This window comes from Salvelinus sp. IW2-2015, linkage group LG32, assembly GCF_002910315.2.
Source record: "Salvelinus sp. IW2-2015 linkage group LG32, ASM291031v2, whole genome shotgun sequence".
Lineage (NCBI taxonomy): Eukaryota > Metazoa > Chordata > Actinopteri > Salmoniformes > Salmonidae > Salvelinus > Salvelinus sp. IW2-2015.
In genome coordinates, this window is record NC_036871.1 from 213,692 (window position 1) to 237,764 (window position 24,073).

The following is a 24,073-nucleotide window of genomic DNA, read 5'->3' on the forward strand; positions in this document are numbered from 1 at the left end:
CACTATTTTAACAGTTTTGGAAACTTTAGAGTGTTTTCTATCCAAATCTACCAGTTATATGCATATCATATATTCTGGGTCCGAGAAGCAGGCAGTTTAATTTGGGCATGCATTTCATCCAAAATTCAGAATGCTGCTCCCTACCCTAGAGAAGTTAAGTACATTGCTTCTCTTTACAACAGGAGTATAGCCTACCTGGCTGGCATGAAAATGTACCATGGGAAAAGCATCCTCCATTCACTATTTAAGTGCATACATGACATGTCTTTTTTCCCCCTGCCCCTGTTTCAAGACCGATGCATGATAATGGTCCATTCTAAATCAAAACAAATTTCACACATATATTATTTAGTATATGTAAAGACAAGATTAAATCAAGAATAGTCTGATGGGTGACAATATTAGCTTATCACTTAAGAATGATATCTATATATATGATATATATATAAGAATATATCAAGTAGGCCAAGCCTATAGAAAGCTGATGGGAACCTCTTCTTTTTAATAGAGGCCGTCACTGTTTTCTCGCGCAATTGCATAGCCTATAGAAATGTTGTGCAACATGAGCTCATGGTCTCTCATGAAGTGTTTGATTAGATTTTCGATTACATTTGCATTGATGTCAGAGTGATTAGAGGGACAAAAGTGCTGAGTACCAGGCAGTTAGCAAGTTTGGAATGCTACTAAAACCATCAGCAGCATCAGAGCTTAGAGAAGCCTGATTACCGTGACTAAACCGTCATTACTCACATGGAATTTGACTGCCTTCATGACTCGTGACCGCCGGTGTGGCGGTAATATGGTCACCGCAACAGCCCTAGCCATAAGTCAGTAGTGTCCCCTGTCAATGATTTTGGAGGACAAGATAATTATGATTTAAATGGTTGCACTGTACAGATCCGTCTACACCTGTAAGATATCAAGACAATGCGTGCCTGAATACCTACGGAGGTGGTCAGGAAGATCTGATTACAATGTGTCTTTTAAAGGTTTTCGGGTCGACACATTGTATTAAAATGTGAAAATGATTAGACTGATCTTCTTTCAAAATAATATGATGTATTTATTTTAAGACAATTAATGATGGCATAAGTCAATGGTGCTACCTGTCAATGATTTTAGAAGCTGTTATACGGATTATTTAAGTGGTTTGACCATCCAGATCTGTTTAAACTTGATTAATATCCAGACACAATGCCTACCTTTGGAGGTGGTCCGGGAGATCGGCCGTGATTGGGAGTCCCGTAGGGCGGCGCACAATTGGCCCAGCGTCGTCCGGGTTTGGCCGGGGTAGGCCGTCATTGTAAATTAGAATTTGTTCTTAACTGACTTGCCTAGTTAAATGAGGGTTAAAAAAATAAGAATAACAACAACAACAAAAAATTGTCTAACCTGTAAAAAAAAATCTGAATGTAGACAAGATGAGGACAAAGGGTGCATGTTAGCACCAGTTATAAACAGGGCTTAAAAATGTGAACACAATCAGAATGTGGTCAAGATCAGTTCAAAGGTGCATGTTAGAACCAAGTATAATCGGTCCCAGGTTGACGTTCACTGTAGCATGTCCTATGCCAGTGTTTCTCAACTCCTTGAGTGTTTTAGCCCCACATAATCATCAATCAAGGCCTTGATGATTAGTTGAGAAGTTGAATCCGGTTTACTTGTGCTGTGTGGGGCTACTTGAGGAGGAGAGTTGAAATACACTGTCCTTGGAAAGACAAGAAGGCCCAAGGCCCTCTTATGTTCCTGCTGTACTACCACCTTTCAGTAGTCCTTTTCATTCATGGATATTCATTACCCTACATTTAATGGGATGTTATTTTGACAACAACCACTTTTCTAAACATTGGCTATATCCCAATTACCTCTGCTTCCTCCCGAATTGTGCACTTGTTCACTTCAAAAGGAAATTATATGGTAGAAATTCACTGTATCCCAGGCCTCCACCAATCCAATGCTTTTAGATTTTTTTGTTGTTGTCTCGATAGGCACTCATTACAAGACTAGAAGAGGATGCGTTCTGCTCCTGGCTTGCCGCCCCCCGCGCTGCTAATCCATGTTCACCACTCAGGATTGAATTACTGCCCCTAAATGCTCCCTGGCAGCCACCCCAAAGGCCAGCCCAGGCACCTCTGCCAAGTCTGAGACAGGGAGGGGGAGAGAGACAGACAAGAGAGTGAGGGGAAGAGCGAGATGGAGGAGAGATAGTGTTTCCATGTAATTTAAAAGATCAGGTGGATATCAAATCAGTTTTCGGTCATATGAGAAGCAAAAGTGCCCCGATCCACAACTAACGGTCAATAAGCAAAAAGGAGAGGTGATCTTTTGTTTCTTACTGACCCGTTCAATGTGTTTCTCCTACTGCGGTCTTTGAGTCTTCGTTTATACCTCAGTACTGAAGCACTGTTACGTTGAGGCAGCAGACTGTGAATCCGTCCCCAGTCCAAGGCAGACAGCCCAAACAAAATAGAAACCAAATTATCGGGTTTTCTGTCGAGGCAGTGGTATCGTCATGCGTGTCCACAGAGAAGATCCTGAATTGACCTCTATTTTGGAGAAATTGATTCACAGTAGCTTGATTGTCTGCCTTGTTTCAGTGTTTATTACCACATTGTCATTACTGTTATTATCATCTATGTAATTTAATAAATTCAAGTCACTCATAGGAAAAATACTTTCCTCTCCCCTCTCTCTCGTCTCAGTCAAAAGCTGAGTTTGCTGGAGCGTTGTCGCATGCCTAATGCGCGACAGTCGACAGTAGTGAGGGGCAGGGTGCTGATGCCGGGGAACCCGGACATTGAAGAGAGTCCTTCCAAGGAACCCAAACCCGGCGGCTTCAGTAACCGGGAGAGGTTTCGCACAGCCTTCCGGATGAAGGCCTACACCATGCGTCAGAGCTCTGATGGTATAACAACACTGCCAAATTCAGCCAATTCCAATCCACATTTCCTCAATTGTAATTTAAGTTTACTTCCTGAATTGACATTAAAATGACACCAACCCTGCTGTCTATCAACACAACTGTGACCATCTGAAATAATTCAGTAAAATAATCTGTCGTTGCCGTATATGGTAATCTGGAGTTATGACCTATTTTGTTTTACCCAAGGAACTGGGTAAGGTGTGACATAGGCTTATAGAAGATTTGTGAAACATCTATGTAGGTCTCATGAAGACTTGATATATTCTAAGTAGGGACAGTCGTTGTTCCCACAGATGCTGGAGCCCTGCAGGACCCTGAGGAGAGGGGCTTTCCTGCAGACATCCTCCTGGAGGAGATGATCCCCACGCTAAAGCTGGTCATCAGGGCAGTCAGGTAATAGAAGTTTAAAGGGGAAGTTCCGTATTCAACAATTTAATGTTAGATGGTTCGACACCCTGAAAGTAATCTATGGCCAGGAGAAACTGTAATCCATGATTATTATCAGCCACTACAACTTGAGCTAAATTTAGCCACAGCTAGCTAAAAATCTATGGAAGAGATAGAACTTACATGCATATTACATACTTTAGATCCAACCACTTGGCTCTCTATGAACTGAGGGATGGGACCTGAGAAGTGTAACCTCTTTTATATTCATGGACAGAGCTATGGATACAAGGACTGAATTCATGAGATCATCATGAGTTTGTTTTAATCCTGGCCTCATCGTTTTACCTCTACATTCCAGCTCGGTAATAACCGGGTAATCAGATGGTAATAACTATGTATTCACTAGGTAATTAGTTAGTTATTACCATTAGTAGTTACCATGTTGTTTCTTCCCCAATCCTTTCCTGACACCCCAGCCAGCATATGTTTGTTACCTGGTAACAGTGACTGTATTGTGTATGTAATAACTCTGCATCCGTGCTGGAAAGTGCATCATAACCTGTTTCTCTTTAGTTTTAATGTTACATCCCTTCCCCATAACAAACATGACAGTGACATGTGCTTGTATAGTAAAGTGTCAAATTATTCACTTTATTTTGAAAAAAAATACCAATCACAAGAGCTTAAGCGCCCCGGGTGTCCTAATGGACATGCCACCACTGGTCTATTTCCTTCCACACCATTATCTGTGGGTGAATAGGGTTTTTAATGGGATGGCAAGTTCTGTTGGGTTTCATTTTTTTTTTTAAGTGAGCGTGTGCACCATAAAACTATGGGAAAGGTGTTGAATTCAAGTCACTAGAAACTGAATTGCTCCAGAAACTGGATTGCTTTCCAAATTACTCGGAAATCGATAGAGCTAGAGAGACCATATTTTATGACCAACAACGTATATACAGTTGAAGTTGGAAGTTTACATACAATATAGCCAAATACATTTAAACTCAGTTTTTCACATTTCCTGACATTTAATCCTAGTAAAAATCACCACTTTATTTTAAGAATGTGAAATGTCAGAATAATAGTAGATAGAATGATTTATTTCAGCTTTTATTTCTTTCATCACATTCACAGTGGGTCAGAAGTTTACATACACTCAATTAGTATTTGGTAGCATTTAAATTGTTTAACTTGGGTCAAACATTTCGGGCAGCCTTCCACAAGCTTCCCACAATAAATTGGGTGAATTTTGGCCCATTCCTCCTGACAGAGCTGGTGTAACTGAGTCAGTTTTGGAGGCCTCCTTGCTCGCACATGCTTTTTCAGTTCTGCCCACAGATTTTCTATGGGATTGAGGTCATGGCTTTGTGAAGGCCGCTCCAATACCTTGACTTTGTTGTCCTTAAACTATTTTGCCACCACTTTGGAAGTATGCTTGAGGTTATTGTCCATTTGGAAGAGCCATTTGCAACCAAGCTTAAACGTCCTGACTGATGTCTTGAGATGTTGCTTCAATATATCCACATAATTGTACATCTTCATGAAGCCATCTATTTTGTGAAGTGCACCAGTCCCTCCTGCAGCAAAGCACCCCCACAACCTGATGCTGCCACCCCCGTGCTTCACGGTTGGGATGGTGTTCTTCGGCTTGCAAGCCTCCCCCTTTTTCCTCCAAACATAACGATGGTCATTATGGCCAAACAGTTGTATTTTTGCTTCATCAGACCAGAGGACATTTCTCAAAAAAAAGTACAATCTTTGTCCCCATGTGCAGTTGCAAACCGTGGTCTGGCTTTTTTATTACGGTTTTGGAGCAGTGGCTTCGTCCTTGCTGAGCGGCGTTTCAGGTTATTTCGATATAGGACTTGTTTTACTGTGGATATAGATACTTTTGTACCTGTTTCCTCCAGCATCTTCACAAGGTCCTTCGCTGTTGTTCTGGGATTGATTTGCACTTTTCGCACCAAAGTACGTTCATCTCTAGGAGACAGAACGCGTTTCCTTCCTGAGTGGTATGATGGCTGCGTGGTCCATGGTGTTTATACTTGCATACTATTGTTTGTACAGATGAACGTGGTACCTTCAGCCATTTGGAAATTGCTCCCAAGGTAGAACCAGACTTGTGGAGGTCTACAATGTTTTTCTGAGGTCTTGGCTGATTTCTTTTGATTTTCCCATGATGTCAAGCAAAGAGGCACTGAGTTTGAAGGTACAGTCATGGCCAAACATTTTGAGAATGACACAAATATATATTTTCACAAAGTTTGCTGCTTCAGTGTCTTTAGATATTTTTGTCAGGTGTTACGATGGAATACTGAAGTATAATTACAAGCACTTCATGAGTGTCAAAGGCTTTTATTGGCAATTACATGAAGTTGATGCAAAGAGTCAATATTTGCAGTGTTGACCTTTCTTTTTCAAGACCTCTGCAATCCGCCCTGGCCTGCTGTCAAATAACTTCTGGGCCACATCCTGACTGATGGCAGCCCATTCTTGCATAGTTTGTCAGAATTTGTGGGGTTTTGTTTGTCCACCCGCCTCTTGAAGATTGACCACAAGTTCTCAATGGGATTAAGGTCTGTGGAGTTTCCTGGCCATGGACCCAAAATATCGATGTTTTGTTCCTCGAGCCACTTAGTTATCACTTTTGCCTAATGGCAAGGTGCTCCATCATGCTGGAAAAGGCATTGTTCGTCACCAAACTGTTCCTGGATGGTTGGGAGAAGTTGCTCTCGGAGGATGTGTTGGTAACATTCTTTATTCATGGCTGTGTTCTTAGGTCTAATTGTGAGTGAACCCACTCCCTTGGCTGAGAAGCAGCCCCACACATGAATGGTCTCAGGATGCTTTACAGTTGGCATGACACAGGACTGATGGTAGCGCTCACCTTGTCTTCTCCGGACAAGCTTTTTTCTGGATGCCCCAAACAATCGGAAAGGGGATTCATCAGAGAAAATGACTTTACCCCAGTCCTCAGCAGTCTAATCCCTGTACCTTTTGCAGAATATTAGTCTGTCCCTGATGTTTTTCCTGGAGAGAAGTGGCTTCTTTGCTGCCCTTCTTGACACCAGGCCATCCTCCAAAAGTCTTTGCCTCACTGTGCGTGCAGATGCACTCACACCTGCCTGCTGCCATTCCTGAGCAAGCTCTGTACTGGTGGTGCCCCGATCCCGCAGCTGAATCAACTTTAGGAGATAGTCCAGCAAGCGCCAGGACCTTCTTGGGCGCCCTGAAGCCTTCTTCACAACATTTGAACCGCTCTMCTTGAAGTTCTTGATGATCCGATAAATGGTTGATTTAGGTGCAATCTTACTGGCAGCAATATTCTTGCCTGTGAAGCCCTTTTTGTGCAAAGCAATGATGACTGCACGTGTTTCCTTGCAGGTAACCATGTTGACAGAGGAAGAAGAATGATTCAAAGCATCACCCTCCTTTTGAAGCTTCCAGTCTGTTATTCGAACTCAGTCAGCATGACAGAGTGATCTCCAGCCTTGTCCTCGTCAACACTCACAACTGTGTTAACGAGAGAATCACTGACATGATGTCAGCTGGTCCTTTTGTGGCAGGGCTGAAATGCAGTGGAAATGTTTTTTGGGGATTCAGTTCATTTGCATGGCAAAGAGGGCTTTTGCAATTAATTGCAATTCATCTGATCACTCTTCATAACATTCTGGAGTATATGCAAATTGCCATCATACAAACTGAGGCAGCAAACTTTGTGAAAATTAATATTTGTGTCGTTCTCAAAACTTTTGGCCATGACTGTAGCCCTTGAAATACATCCACAGGTACAACTCTAATTGACTCAAATTATGTCAAATTATGTCAATTAGCCTATCAGAAGCTTCTAAAGCCATGACTTCATTTTCAGGAATTTTCCAAGCTGATTAAAGGCGCAGTCAACTTAGTATATGTATTCTTCTGACCCACTGGAATTGTGATACAGTGAATTATAAGTGAAATAATCTGTCTGTAAACAATTGTTGGAAAAATTACTTGTGTCATGCACAAAGTAATGTCCTAACCGACTTGCAAAAACTATAGTTTGTTAACAAGACATTTGTGGAGTGGTTGAAAAATGAGTTTGAATGACTCCAACCTAAGTGTATGTAAACTTCCGACTTCAACTGTGTGTCCACTACCATTAGCAACTGTAATTTCATTTCTAGGGTCATTGAGTTTAAATTAAATTGACCGAGAACATAACTACCGCAGCAATACTTTTGTACCTGCCGGCGGAGCGGGATTAACACAGCCTTGGGACTGAAATAACAGCAGGTGAGAAGTGCACCATTTTCAATTACTATTCATGCTTAGCCCAACCAATCAGCTGTGCTCCAGCTGTCCTTGTCATGCGCGCTCCTCGTGTCTTGAAAGAATAAACATCTTAATTCTCTTCACGAACAGCAAACTCATCATGCTTATCACATTTCCATGTCTTAGCATAAGGTAATTGACCCCCAGAATCATAAAGATATATTTCTAGCCACTAACCTCTCGATAAAAGCCTATGTGAGAGGATGATCCATCAAGTCAATTGATTACGGCATCATTTGAATGTCATATAATKTTCAAACATTCAGTCACTTGTTGATATTTTTGCTAACATTATAAAAGGAATATGAACTAGAGGAGACAATGGCCTGTGCGTAAACGTTTATTTTATTTTATTCCAGGTTATCGTGTGTTACTTTCGTCCCACCCATCTCTCCTGTAACTTCTCCTTGGCTAACATCTAAATAGCATGATACTTGAAACCTATGCTGTCATTTAGTCACTAGTTGACATGTTTGGAACCTTAAACAACTAAACACAACTCTACAACCGAAAAACACTTCCGGGTTCATTTTTTAAAACGTATATCTCTCAAAATCACTTTTTGTTGATAACTCAGCAACACATGGTCTGATTGGGCTGTCTTTTTGCAAGGAGGTCGTCCTCCACGTTAGGAACGTGCTGACGTCACTATGTCATTTTAGCTTCTGTTTTATCTGAGAAAATGGCCGTTACTTTCACTCCATGTTACTTTTGTCCCAGCTCTCTATTACAAAGCAGGTTAGAATTAGTTTTTTTGTTCTGTATTGTGGTTTTTGAGGCCTGCCTTTGATTTTGATTTACAGGTGTCCTTGTAAAATATTGTTAACCATTTCACATGTTCTGATTGGACTTAGTTAATTATTAATGATTTGCTTTCCTCACAATTTATCGGGTTCTAATTGCCTTAAAACATTTGAGGAGGTAATTCACTTCATCCAGCTTGTATGGTATTTATGGTACTTTTTTACTTGTTCTGATTTGTCAAAAGACAAGCTGCACTTAACCCAATGTGGACACTGTCTCACAGGATGAATGAAGTTCCCTCTGGAAAAATTAAGTAATTCAGTTATACTCTATTCTACAGGATTATGAAGTTCCTCTTGAACAAGAAGAAGTTTAAGGAGACTTTGAGACCTTATGATGTCAAGGATGTGATCGAGCAGTACTCTGCCGGCCACCTAGACATGCTCTGTAGAATCAAATACCTCCAGACAAGGTAAGCAGAGTTGGGGTTACATTTTGAGTTGACATTGAACAGCACCGTAAATTGTATTACCCAAAGCATTTGATTTACCGTACCTAGTGAAAGTCTACACACCCCTTGCACATTCTTCAGTTTGCTGTTTTAAATTGAAATCTAAAGAGCGATTTACATTTGATGTCATCAAATGTTAATCCCAAAGACACACCAGAATGGCTTTCCAAAAGGTGTTGAGTGTTCCTGAATGGTCCAGTCTCAGTCCTGACTTAAATCTGCTTTAAAATGAGAAACGAGGTTTGAATATTGCTGTCCATCAATGACTCCCAACCAAATGTACTGAGCTGGAGCAATTTTGACAAAAACAATGGGTATATGAGAGTTGTTCAAAGTTAGAATCTTATTCAAAGTGATATAATGATATAATGGCGCCGGAGGGAATGGCTGCCGTTTTACGGGCTCCTAACCGACTGTGCTATTTTGTTTGTTTTTTCGTATGGTTTGTAACTTATTTTGTACATATCAAATTTTATTGGTCACATGCACGTGTTTAGCAGATGTTATCGCGGGTGTAGCGAAATGCTTGTGTTTCTAGCTCTGACAGTGCAGTAATATCTAAAAGTTTCACAGCATATACCCAATACATACAAATCTAAGTAAAGTAATGGAATTAAGAATATATAAATATATGGAGGAGCAATGTCAGAGCAGCATAGACTAAGATACAATAGAATAGAATACAGTATATACAGTGGGGAGAAGAAGTATTTGATACACTGCAGGTTTTCCTACTTACAAAGCATGTAGAGGTCTGTAATTTTTATCATAGGTACACTTCAACTGTGAGAGACGGAATCTAAAACAAAAATCCTGAAAATCACGTTATGATTTTCAAGTAATGAATTTGCATTTTATTGCATGACATAAGTATTTGATCACCTACCAAGCAGTAAGAATTCCGGCTCTCACAGACCTGTTAGTTTTTCTTTAAGAAGCCCTCCTGTTCTCCACTCATTACCTGTATTAACGGCACCTGTCACATCAGTAGCGACTCCTGTGGCGGGCCGGGCGCAGTGCACGCTGACACGGTCGCCAGGTATACGGTGTTTCCTCCGACACATTGGTGCGGCTGGCTTCCGGGTTAAGTGGGTATTGTGTCAAAAAGCAGTGCGGCTTGGTTGGGTTGTGTTTCAGAGGACACATGGCTCTCGACCTTCGCCTCTCCCGAGTCCTAACGGCAGTTGCAGCGATGAGACTGTAAGGGCTGTTGTCCTCCTCTTCCTCAGATGAGGAGAGGAGAGAAGGATCAGTGGACCAATACGCAGCATTAGGGAAATAAGCCATCTCTTTATTTGAAACGATGGCAACACGAAAACAAACACTTACAAAATTACAAAACAAGAAAACGACGTAGACGAAACCTGAACATGAATTAAACTAACTAAACGTAGAACTCACGGACAGGAACAGACTACATCAAAACGAACGAACAGCCAAACAGTCCCGTATGGTACATACATCGACGACACAGGAGACAATCACCCACAAACAAACAGTGAGAACACCCTACCTAAATATGACTCTTAATTAGAGGAAAACGCAAAACACCTGCCTCTAATTAAGAGCCATACCAGGCAACCCAAAACCAACATAGAAACAGAAAACATAGACTGCCCACCCAAAACTCACGCCCTGACCATATACACATACAAAAACAACAGAAAACAGGTCAGGAACGTTACAGAGACAAGACTAACTACCAATTGGATACCACAAAATGGGGAGAAAAAGGGGGTAAAAAAATACTAATAAATAAAAAACTAATCCGGACGGATTACCAGGGCGTGTACTCAAAGCACGCGCGGACCAACTGGCTACTGTCTTCACTGATATTTTCAAACTCTCCCTGACCGAGTCTGTAATACCTACTAGTTTCAAGCAGACCACCATAGTCCCTGTGGTGCCCAAGAAAGTGAAGGTAAATTGCCTAAAGGGTTACCACTCACGTCGGTAGCCATGAAGTGCTTTGAAGGCTGGTCATCACTCACATCAACACCATCATCCCGGAAACCCTAGACCTCTCCTGTACTCCCTGTTCACCCACGACTGCATGGCCAAACACGACTCCAACACCGTCATTAAGTTTTCTGACGACACAACAGTGACCTGATCACAGACAACGATGAGACAGCATGTAGGGAGGAGGTCAAAGACTTGGCAGTGTGGTGCAAGGACAACAACCTCTCCCGCAATGTGAGCAAGACAAAGAAGCTGATCGTGGACTATAGGAAAAGGCGGGCCGAACAGGCCCCCATTTAATATCGACGGGCTGTAGTGGAGCGGGTCGAGAGTTTCAAGTTCCTTGGTGTCCACATCACCAACAAACGATCATGGTCCAAACACACCAAGACAGTCGTGAAGAGGGCACGACAACACATTTTCCCCCCTCAGGAAACTGAAAAGATTTGGCATGGGTCCCCAGATCCTCAAAAAATTGTAGGCGTGACAGTACCTGGTGGACTGGTAGGGGTATGGTCCAGAGGAGCGTTGTGGGGTTCCGGCTGAGGACATTCTGGATCCCAAAAATATCCGTGATTTCCATCTTTGCTGCCCGGACCGGCCCGCTCCTCGTCTTCGGGCTGTCCCTCTGGCCGGCGTCGTCCTGCGGCTGGAGGTGCGCATTGGGGGGGGGGGTACTGTCACGTCTACTCCCGCTCCTCCCCTCTGGTGTTCGACGTCACCGGTTTACTAACAACCAGTCTTGGGAACCATCATTACATGCACCTGGCATTCATCATTACTCGCACCTGCGCTTCATCATTTGGCACACCTGGACTCCATTACCTCCCATTTATCTGGCACTCCCTTAGGTTCWTTCCCCAAGCAGTATTGTTTCTGTTGTTGATGACTAGACGCTACGTCTACTTTGTATCGTTCTAAACTCAGCAAAAAAAGAAACGTTCTCTCACTGTCAACTGTATTTATTTTCAGCAAACTTAACATGTGTAAATGTATGAACATAACAAGATTCAACAACTGAGACATAAACTGAACAAGTTCCACGGACATGTGACTAACAGAAATGTAATTATGTGTCCCTGAACAAAGGGGGGGTCAAAATCAAAAGTAACAGTCCGTATCAGGTGTGGCCACCAGCTGCATTAAGTACTGCAGTGCATCTCCTCCTCATGGACTGCACCATATTTGCCAGTTCTTGCTGTGAGATGTTACCCCACTCTTCCACCAAGGCACCTGCAATTCCCTGGAAATTTTGGGGGGAATGTCCCTAGCCCTCACCCTCCGATCCAACAGGTCCCAGACGTGCTCAATGGGATTGAGATCCATGCTCTTCGCTGGCCATAGCAGAACACTGACATTCCTGTCTTGCAGGAAATCACGCACAGAACGAGCAGTATGGCTGGTGGCATTGTCATGCTGGAGGGTCATGTCAGGATGAGCCTGCAGGAAGGGTACCACATGAGGGAGGAGGATGTTCCCTGTAACGCACAGTGTTGAGATTGCCTACAATGACAACAAGCTCAGTCCGATGATGCTGTGACACACCGCCCCAGACCATGACAGACCCTTCACCTCCAAATCGATCCCGCTCCAGAGTACAGGCCTTGGTGTAACGCTCATTCCTTCAACGATAAATGCGAATCCGACCATCACCTCTGGTGAGACAAAATCGTGACCCGTCAGTGAAGAGCACTTTTTGCCAGTCCTGTGTGGTCCAGCGACGGTGGGTTTGTGCCCATAGGCGACGTTGTTGCCGGTGATGTCTGGTGAGGACCTGCCTTACAACAGGCCTACAAGCCCTCAGTCCAGCCTCTCCCAGCCTATTGCGGACAGTCTGAGCACTGATGGAGGGATTGTGTATTCCTGGTATAACTCGGGCAGTTGTTGTTGCCATCCTGTACCTGTCCCGCAGGTGTGATGTTCAGATGTATTTATCCTGTGCAGGTGTTGTTACACGTGGTCTGCCACTGCGAGGACGAACAGCAGTCTGTCCTGTCTCCCTGTAGTGCTGTCTTTGGCCTCTCACAGTACGGACCATGCAATTTATTTCACTGGCCACATCTGCAGTCCTCATGCCTCCTTGCAGCATGCCTAAGGCACGTTCACACAGATAAGCAGGGACCCTGGGCATCTTTCTTTTGGTGTTTTTCAGAGTCAGTAGAAAGGCCTCTTTAGTGTCATAACTGTGAATTTTTCATAACTGTGAATTGCCTACCGTCTGTAAGCTGTTAGTGTCTTAACGACCGTTCCAAAGGTGCATGTTCATTAATTGTTTATAGTTCATTGAACAAGCATGGGAAACAGAGTTTAAACCCTTTACAATGAAGATCTGTGAAGTTATTTGGGATTTTTACGAATTATCTTTGAAAGACAGGGTCCTGAAAAAGGGCAGTTTGTTACTTGTTATATTAAACTTACCACCTGCATCTGCTTCTCGACTCCCAGCGTCTACATTACAGGAAGCCCCCAAAAATTGTCAAAGACTCCAGTCACCCAAGTCATAGACTGTTCTCTCTGCTACCTCACGGCAAGCGGTACCGGAGCGCCACGTCTTCGACCAAAAGACTGCTGAACAATTAATCAAATGGCCACCCGGACTATTTACATTGATGGCCCCCCCTTTGTATTTTCCACTGCTGCTACTTGCTGTTTAATATCTTTGCATAGTCACTTTACCCCTACCTGCATGTACAAATTACCTCGACTAACCTGTACCCCCGCACATTGACTCGGTACCGGTACCCCCTGTACATAGCCTCGTTATTGTTGTTGTTATTTTTTTTAAACTTTAGTTTATTTAGTAAATATTTCCATAACTCTATTTCTTGAACTGCATTGTTGGTTAAGGGCTTGTAACTAAGCATTTCACAGTAAGGTCTACACCCGTTGTGTACTGCGCATTTGACAAATACAATTTGATGTTTATAATGTTCATGAGTTCCAAGGTGGTGAAAATGTACATGTTTTAAGTAAACATGTACATTTTGGGCACCAATTCAGTGCATGCTGTGTAATTGTGAGATGCTGTGGTATGTTTTTCTTCAATTTCATTTTAATCCTGACAAAATAGGAAATTAATAMAAATCAATTCACAATTCCTCACCAAAATGACCGACATTATTTCAAATTCAAGAACTGCATTTCAATTAATTCTCTGACCTGTATCCCAAAGGTGAGGCCTCTCAACCTCAAGCATATACATCTAAACTGACTTTCCGCCATGAACTTCTGTGTAAAAAAGGGAAGTTTAACTAATCCTTTCGTTGCACTTATTAGCATTTGTGCTATTTATGCGGAGAACATTTGAGCCCATGATTCTTTGTGTTGAAACCATATCACAATATCTGTTCATACTAATGTTATCTGTTCTTGTTTTTTGTTTTTTTTTCAGAATAGACATGATCCTCGCCCCTGGTGCCCCTCTGACCCCGAAACATAAGAAGAGCCAGAACAAACAGAACCCATTTGGCTTTCCAACTCAACAGTCACCAAGGTCTGACTGCAAAAGTCATTTTCTGTCAAAACATTGCCCCACCGTCATACAATCTTGCATTATTTATACCAATGTGTGGCGCTGGCGTCTTGTACTGCATTGCTCTGATCAAACTGTGTTAATCCCTAAATGTGTTGCAGGCACGAGTCCTATCTAGCCAAAGCATCCATTCCAGATGCTGACCAAGACCAAAGCATGATGGGTAGATTTGTCAGAGTGGAGAGACAGGTACAGGAAATGCCTTATCAGTCCATGTTCAAACCTTTTTCTCCAGTTGTGCTCCTGAGGCCCATGTCTCTCTTTCAGTGCCCTGCACAATACAACACATATTATACCCAAAATATGCATACGCATTTTTTCTTAAAAACACTGTCATGGGAAACACAAGTAAAACATCATAAATCACCTGCAAAAACAGTTGCATTCCTCCACAAATAAGTCCCCGATCAATACTCTAAACTGCCCCGAACGGCACCAGAACGTTGATTAAATGTATTTAGAATATTGTTCTAGCAATAGGGGGCTTTAAACTAAAAGCAGATTTACCTAGCTCGGTGGAGACCCTAGGAACCTCAAGAGTTAACCAATCCTGTGAACGGGTTAGGCAACTCGGGTGTCTATACTTCAACAGCACAGTTTAGGTAAGACGGAAGTTTATGAAGTAGGACCTTGTAAATACAAAAGGGGGTTAGCGAAGTCCAGCCAACCTTTTGATACAGGAGTGATGAGTATCAAAACTGTCGCCTGTAACAAAACAAAGGGCACGATGGTAGATGGCATCCAAGGGTTTAAGAGTAGTAGCAGCTGCACTTTGATAAATAATATCATCATAATCAGGAACAGATAAAAAGGTTGACTGAATAATCTGCTTCCTACTGCTTAGAGAAAGGATCTCTCTGTAGAAAAAGCCAACTTTAAATCTTAGCTTCTTAACCAGCTCATCTATGGGGTTTTTTAACGTCAATTCCATATTTAATCCAAATGCCTAATTATTTATATTGGGGAACACTTTCAATTGGAGATCCATCTAATGAGTGAACATGCAGTTCATCTGAAACATTCTTGCAAGAATTTTAAAACAACATGTAAGGGGACAATACACTCCAAAATCAAAGTTTGTCAGATGTTTTCAGACTTCAAAAGTGGTCTCATGTAACACAATTCCAAATTAATGGAAGGAGAAGGTTAGGAAATGTAGATTTTGGGGACATTGGATTGCAGATAGGTAGGGAAATTGAGAGGCAGGTAGACAATAATCCATTTATACGGAACAAAAATCTAAACACAACATGCAAAAATTTCATTTTKTTTTACTGAGTTATAGTTCATATAAGGAAATCAAATCAAATGTTATTTGTCACATGCACCGAATACAACCTTACCGTGAAATGTTTACTTACAAAAACAATGCAGTTTTAAGAAAATGGAGTTAAGAAAATATTTACTGAATAAACTAAGGTAAAAAAATATATACACTGCTCAAAAAAATAAAGGGAACACTTAAACAACACAATGTAACTCCAAGTCAATCACACTTCTGTGAAATCAAACTGTCCACTTAGGAAGCAACACTGATTGACAATAAATTTCACATGCTGTTGTGCAAATGGAATAGACAAAAGGTGGAAATTATAGGCAATTAGTAAGACACCCCCAATAAAGGAGTGGTTCTGCAGGTGGTGACCACAGACCACTTCTCAGTTCCTATGCTTCCTGGCTGATGTTTTGGTCACTTTTGAATGCTGGTGGTGCTTTCACTCTAGTGGTAGCATGAGACGGAGTCTACAACCCACACAAGTGGCTCAGGTAGTGCAGCTCATCCAGGATGGCACATCAATGCGAGCTGTGGCAAGAAGGTTTGCTGTGTCTGTCAGCGTAGTGTCCAGAGCATGGAGGCGCTACCAGGAGACAGGCCAGTACATCAGGTACAGGTACAGGAAATGCAAAATTTCTGGCTAAAAAGTATACAAAAGTACCGGAGAATCTCTAACACCAACACTGGGAATATTTTACACCACTGTGTTAAATTAATTAAACTTCTGAATCAACACTAGAAATGTTAGATGGAAAAATCAACACAATGTCAAATTGTCCAATTTGCTGTGTACCATACAATACACTGCTGGTTGACTCATACTCCCTTCAATTCCTCTACTCTCTGCACAATAAAATACTAATTTGAAAGACATAAATCATGGCAAAGATATCAACTATGTCAGTACTGTATAGGTAAAATGATTAAGGGAATACTAGAAGCATCCACAAAAAGTCCCATATAGGTATAGTTTTTAAAACATTCTCACACCTATCTTTGGAAACATATCAGATTACTCAACCTCCTGATGCTCAGGCACTATTTAAAAGAGAAAAAAAAGATGTATATGTAGAACCCTTCTATCCTTCCAAAGAATCATCAAAGAACCCCTTCTTCCAAAAATAGTTCTTAGAATGAAAAAGATTCGAGGTAGAACCCTTTGCCTTACAAGGAACCCTCGTTTCCAAGAAAGGGGTCTTCAGATGAAAATGGACCTTTGTAGAACCCTATCCCTCAGTAGAACCCTTTTGGAACCCTTTTTTCTTTAGAGTGTAGGATTGTAGTAGTGCCAGTATGTAGGTGAGTAACTGTTGTGTGGTCTCAGGTGGAGGACATGGAGAAGAAGCTGGACTTTCTGGTGGACATGCACATCCAGCACACTGAGCACCTTCAGGTGGACTCGGCCGGCGCCGCCCACATGACCACGGAGCCCCTTGACCATGTGACAGGCAACACAGGCTCTGACGGCAAGGAGGGCTGTGGCTACACTGAGATCCGCCGGGTCTTCTTCAACTACACCGAGACATGCCCCAAAATGTCCTACCAGGTGCCTGTGAGCAAAGTGACGCCTTACTACAGCTACCGCAGGGAGCCCAGTGCTGCAGCTGGAGGGGCRGAAGGAGTTGGGGGACTGGGGCTGCCTGGGGGTGGCTACATCCCCTCTGACCATCAAGCCCCACCTGGCCACCACCTAGCCCCGATCCCTACCTACACAGAGCGGCCCAACGTACTCCCCATCAGCTCACTCCTGGACACCCAGGTGGCTGGACGGGATGGAGGGCATGGACCACAAAGTCCCTACACGGAGCACCTCACGCTGGGGCTGGGCAGGACCATGGGGCAGAGAGCGGTGACGGACACTTCGCCGCTATCCATGCTCTCTGTGAACCATGAGGAGCTGGATCGCTCACCCAGCGGGTTCAGTATATCGGGGGAGCGCGAGGATCGGGACGACCCCACGCTGGGGACAGCAGGGGGGTCGGGAAGGTTGCGGGACAGCCGTTACCTGGCAGAGGGGGAGACGGACACAGACACGGAACCCTTCACGCCCAGCGGGGGTGGGGGGCAACTCCCCATGTCATCCACAGGAGAGGGCTTCCCTGATTCTGTATGGAACACACCGCCCTGAGTCGCACCTCATTTTTATTCCTTTATCTTACACCTCCTCACCAACCTTATTTAGTTTGAGTCAAATTGACAACCTTAAGGCCCTAAACCCATGCCTCTAAAAGCCAGTTGTCTTTGGCTTAAACGGACATCACTGAACTCAACGCCATGTGCGAGTTCAATCGGCACACGTCAATTATTTTGGGTGAAATCCATGTCTCTACACCCAAGTCAGTTTGGATAGACTTTGTCCCCATAGACCCCAATTCGATCCGGATTTAATTGACTCTGAAACCTGACTCAATTTGGTTTACACCCTACACTCATTGTGTGACCCGGTGGCTCAGAGAAAGCCAAGGTCTCAAGACTGCGTACACACACGAAAAGAAAAGGCACCGTTCGAATAGTTAACAGACTTTGTACAGTAACAGCGCACTCATCACAACATACATAACGCTAAGATGAAAAAAATATATACGCCCAAACCTTTATCGCTGCATAGCAAACCGCACTGCATGTACCGCATGCAGTTTTATGTCGTAGACCCTGCAATGTTCAAGTTTCAGGAAAAAGAAAACAATTTTGAATGGTACTTATAAATACTGTCATTTTTTTGTAATACTTATTTTTTTATATAAATACATTGMATTTTTCATTTTGCATGGTTTGCATGATGATGCACCATTTACAGACGGTTGACCTGGATATTTTAAACAAAAGTCTCCTGTCTCATTCTTTAGTACAGTACACGTGTTGCTTACTAATGTATGTGTGAGTTGGGAAAAGAATGACAAGCCAGAGAGAAAAGGCAACTTCTGCTTCCTTTTTGTCAATAGACAATATAGGGATGCCCCTTCTTCTTTCGTGCTGTGCGGTTTTTGAAAGGTTGTTTTAGTTCCTGTCAGAAATACATTCAAACATAAAATCATAGTCATTAATTCACTATTATCCTTAAATGAGAGACAACGCTTCCTCTTTGACACACCACAGATTTATTTGGCATACAGAGGTTTTTGCATCTTAAAAAAAACTTGTAATGACACATTCAGGACAACTCAAGTAAGTTCTGTGATGAGGCATGGTAAGAACCAAATCTTGCATGATACGTTACAGATCATTTGGCAGATAGGCTTAAAGTGAATTTGCACATGCCACGTCTAGATTAGAATAAACGGTTATCTAGCAAGATTGCATCACAAATTCTGATTCCATAATTTCAAAAAAGACATAATATTGTATGTACTTAGACTTATGACAAAACACTATATAAATAGTACAATATCTTAAAACAGCTAGAATAATACCATAATATGACATATACGTCTATGCCATAAATATATAATCTACATAGTATGTAAAATGAGAAAACAGTGACAATATCATTACATTTTCACAGAGTGTAATGACAAGTGTAGCATGATGTAGGTCAACTTTAATGATAAGTGAAAAAATTGTGTAATGTCTTATTTTATTACTGAGAGCAGATTGGCAAATAAATCACAATGATGTGAATCACTTGAAGAAATATGAACAAAAGTGAGAGAAAAAATTCCCCCTCACAAATGTAACATTGAAGTTTTTAGTGTTTTTCCAAAATGGTTTATTTTCTTTTTGGTTTAAAAGGGAAAATGTAGTTTCTTTGTAGATGTCAATCCAGTGGGAAAAAATGTTTGCAATTACGTCATTATGCTGTCTTTTATGATGCCCTACTCTGAGGAAGTTTTGCTAACGTCTTTTTAACAACCAGAGAAGTGTAATCTGACCAGATAACAAAAATGTATTGGAATGAAACAAAATGGCTTTATCTGGTTGTATGACATCTTCTCAACCAGACATACAGCATACACACAAAGTCTTTAAGAYTTGCCAAATGTTAGAATCAAAGGTTTATCTATCTACATGTTTATATTTTACAATACAGATTGAATTAAAGATTAAAGACATAAATACAAAATTAAAATAATTGTTAATTTTAAACAATGTTTTAAGTGAGAAGTAGACATTGGTCTGACGCTGAAAGAGAAAGGAAATTCACATGAGCACCACAATGCCTACTCTACCCATKCTCTACCAAGGTTTTTCAGCAAACAGCTTTGACCTACTACAGTAGCTATGTTGGTCTATTGTACTTCAAACAATGTGTATGCAGGTTGCTTAGGATTCAAACCTTCTCAAACAGCCTACTGTAATTCATAGTCTAAGAATTGGTGCTMCCACTATAAGGTGATTTGTACCACATTCAACTTAAAATATTGGCAGTGCTATTGTAACCTTTAATTTTGCCTCTGCCAAAAGGTCAGCCTTAATGCCACAGGTGATGTGCTTGCATAACTGCAAGGGCTGCTGGTTTAAATCCTGTTCTGCTGGCTGTAGCCCTTTAACGCCCTAAGGTTGATGTCTGCGCCCCTGCAGAAAATCTAATTAGCATTTAAAAAATCCCCATAGAAATCTGTCAGTTTGAGCTAGAGATATCTATGTAACACTTCCGCATTTGTGGTGAAAGGTGACAGAGCTAGAGCAGTGTTTGTCAGACCATGAGACATCCAGAAAATCAGTCTTCTCACAAAATCGTCTCTAGCGTCTAAACTATTATGACGACTCTATGGAAAGAAGAGACTCTCACGAACATGATGGTGTTCTCCGTTTTGCTCTACRGCCCCCACAAGCGGATTAGGACTTGTCTGAAGTCGGTACAGCTGATCTGCCAACTTCTGTCTGTAGCGTCCGCACAGTTTGGGCTACACACTAATAGGACCCCTCTGTGTAATGGTGAGACTCGCACGAACATGTTGGTTGTTCGTACAGGCCTCACAAGACTCGTCTGAAGGTCCTCCAGAACCAGTTGAAAAAATGAATGGAAGTATATATGGAGACTGTTTAGTGACAAAAATAAGGGGTTAAATACATGTTAAAATATTWTTATTTTTWTTTTTTAAGTTTCCTGATCTTTCTTATATGTGACCAACTGGCTCAAATCAGTCTTAAGTAGCAAAATTTGACATTGTGTTGTTGTTTTTTTTACATTGGAGAAGAGTAAAGACTACAACATGGTATATAATACACTGCATTTTTGAGGAACAATGAGAAAGTAATAATGCTTTGAAAGTTGATAAACTTGTAAACTCACTTTTGAGAAAATGGCCTTTGAATGTTTTGGTAYCTAGTGAAGAGCTMTTCTTTGTCTACACCCATTCAGCATCGTTCACACCCTCTTAAGCTTTAGCCCCACCCATCTCGTTTCACTCTCGGAGCGTTCAGAACGCACACTTGACGCTCTGGCCGATGATTTGTTTACCTCTGGATAACATGAAAACAGCCTAACCAGCTCTGCTGGCAATAATTTCATTATGCTTTTTTGCTGACGTTTACTGACACCGGCCATAATCAACTGGTGTTGCGCGTTTGTAAATTCACTTACTCAGCGCTCTGGCGTACTCAGACTGAATTTACGAACGCACCTGAAATGTATACTTTTGTTAAGACATGTAGCTAGCTAGTTGGTAAACAATGAACCTAGGTAAACAACGTGTAAGACCATACACGTCACATAACGTTAGCTAGCAAGCCATCCATCTAATGTTTGCTAGTTAAACAACAATGAACATAGTGCCAAATCATGTCGTTACTACCCTGCATGAATCAGCTGGGACCTAACCAACCAGGTTCAATGTTAGCTAGCTAACATTAGGCTCTAACTAGCCAAGCAAACTCTGGGATACGAATAATAACATCGTACATGTAACGTTAGCTAGGGAGCCAGCCAGCTAAAGTTAGCTAGCTAGCTAACAGTACACTTTAGCTTAAGACATGTAGTTAGCTAGCTAGGTAAACAACGTGTAAGATCATACACGTCACGTAACGGTGGCTAGTGAGCCAGCCAGCTAACGTTAGCTAGTTAAACAACAGTGAACATAGTGCCAGCTCATGACGTTACTACCAACCAGGTTCAATGTAGGCTAGCTAACATTAGGCTCTAACTAGCCATGCAAACAGCTCTGGGATACAAATAATAACATCATACACGTAACATTAGCTAGCGAGTCAGCCAGCTAACGTTAGCTAGTTAAACAACAGTGAACATAGTGCCAGCTCATGACGTTACTACGCCTTGCATGAATCTGCTGGTAGTGGTAACTAACCAACCAGGTTCAATGTAGGCTAGCTAACATTAGGCTCTAACTAGCCATGCAAACAGCTCTGGGATACGAATAATAACATCATACATGTAACATTAGCTAGGGAGCCAGCCAGCTAGCTAGCTAACAGTACATTTTAGCTTGAAATTAAACCATTTTCTGTCAAAATTTGAAATGTGTAATATCTGAAAATATAGCTAGCTAGACTATCTTACCCGTATACATCATCAGGCATGATGGACACGTCTCCCTGTCACGGATGCCATTCCACGGTTGCCCTTATTTTGAAGATGTAATCCGGAGACAGGTGTTTTCTCCATCTCTTTAGCTATCATACTGTAATTCCACTGATTTCAAAACTCGATCCTCCAGAAAGTGGAGATAAACACTTATGCAGCTCCACTACACGATACATTTTTTWAAAAGCCGAGTTCGACAGGATTACCAACACAGACTGACCAGCTCAAATAGACAGAAGCCCTCTATATGGCAGACCAATCTGAACTCCTCTCTCGGCATGTCCAGCCCACTCATTATCTCAGCCAATCATGGCTAGCAGGAAGATTGCTGTTTTTTTCTGTGGCTTAACCAACAAKACTCATAATTTAACAATTGTATTTGTATTTACAGATGGCATACAAGTTTGTTGTTAAGGCACATGAAAGTTCACATGTTTCAGAMGGCATTTCTGCTAAAAAAACGCATTTAGATTTTTTTTTWAAGTTTACGTTCAAATGGCTCTCCTGTGAAGTAGTGACCCGCGACATACGCCTAGTTTCCTGAAACGAGTCACATATCTCTCAGATATGATAGACACTACACTTGTTTAGATACTTTTTGGGGGACTATCTGTTGTTCCATATAGTTAATGTTATTCAATGCGTTCGTATAGGCTAATAGGCCAAATAWAATGTTAGCAAATAATTTGTGCATATATTTTTGTTGTACTTCAAGGGGTCTTAAAATTCTAACTCAAATAGCAAAATGATTGTTGGTATGACCTTCTTAAAACAATTCCATATAGCATATAGCCCCCCCCCCAGCTTAGACTCTTATGGGTTAATAGCTCAAATCAGTTTGGAACTAACTATTAACATATGTGTAGAATTTAGCATGGATAGTCCAAAGTAATTGTCAGCAGTTATCTGAGAGGTGAATTGATTGTGACAATCTTACATTCTAAAATATGACAAAAGTAAAAGAATACTGTTTTAAGTAATTTACACTTTAAGGTCATATAATCATAAAGACTAAACAAAGATATCCCCAAGTAAACTAGAGCCGCATCTTTCTTGTGCCTTTTACAGCTTGTTTCTAGCCTAAAGCATTGCAGAGTTATGCATCCTATACATTTCTATAATCCGGCATTTGGACGTTAGCTAGCTAACATTAGCTAGCTTCTGTGTCTAGGTCAGCCGTTGTCTGCAAATGGCTGAAGTAATTTGTGTAAAAACCTTCCATGCCCAAATATAGCTAGCTACCTTTCTTTGCCTATTTGTTAGCTAGCTAGCTCTCAGCTGACTGGTGTTAGCTAGCAAGCTGGACTTTGGATAAGCAAGCTAATGTTAGCTATCTAACATTAAATAACTTTACAGGCTTGCGTTGGCTAATGTTAACTAGCTAACTGGCTATCATGGCAGCCAAGGACGTTCGCTAGCTTATTTGGTCATATGTGTTTGTGCTCTGAGTACAGACAAGTGTCTACCCAGCTAGCACAGTGGATCTGGGCCGATTCCGGCTGAGAGTCAGACTCGGCCAACGTCATGTAGCCTGAGTCTGGGCCGCCTTCGGCAGTATTACTTATGGCTAGGATGCGGGGATTGAGCTCGGACCGATTTCTGGTGTGAGTTATCTGGACCAAATGTATTACTTAGGGCTCTGGCCGATTGTGGCTACTTTCTGGCAAAGGATTACACAGGCTGCTTTATATAATTAACATTTCCTTATTTATTTATTTTTCCATATTTCCTCATTGTTTCTGTGATCAAAAAATAAAATTAACATTTAAATAAAATTATTTAAGAGTCCTGTTTAAGTAGTATTTAAAAATGTTTATACTTTGTGCCAGGCAATTGAAAACTTTGTGGATGGGGTCCCGAGTAGCACAGCGGTCTACAGATGCTGGTTTGATACCTGTGCCGGCCGTGACAAGGAGACCCATGAGGCGACGCACAAT

At 41.8% G+C, this 24,073-nt stretch overlaps 1 protein-coding gene across 1 annotated transcript in view; it reads left to right on the forward strand.

The window, feature by feature from the left end:
- The window catches only part of kcnq3 (potassium voltage-gated channel, KQT-like subfamily, member 3), a 122,762-nt gene extending 102,087 nt beyond the window's left edge, over positions 1 to 20,675 (forward strand). Inside the window, exons 11-16 of the mRNA XM_023978031.2 lie at positions 2,703 to 2,905; positions 3,217 to 3,316; positions 8,715 to 8,846; positions 14,239 to 14,340; positions 14,481 to 14,568; positions 16,980 to 20,675. Coding sequence (XP_023833799.1) covers positions 2,703 to 2,905; positions 3,217 to 3,316; positions 8,715 to 8,846; positions 14,239 to 14,340; positions 14,481 to 14,568; positions 16,980 to 17,783 — 1,429 coding nt within the window. The 3' untranslated portion in view covers positions 17,784 to 20,675. The remainder of the gene's footprint in view (positions 1 to 2,702; positions 2,906 to 3,216; positions 3,317 to 8,714; positions 8,847 to 14,238; positions 14,341 to 14,480; positions 14,569 to 16,979) is intronic.
- Positions 20,676 to 24,073: the final 3,398 nt, after the last annotated feature.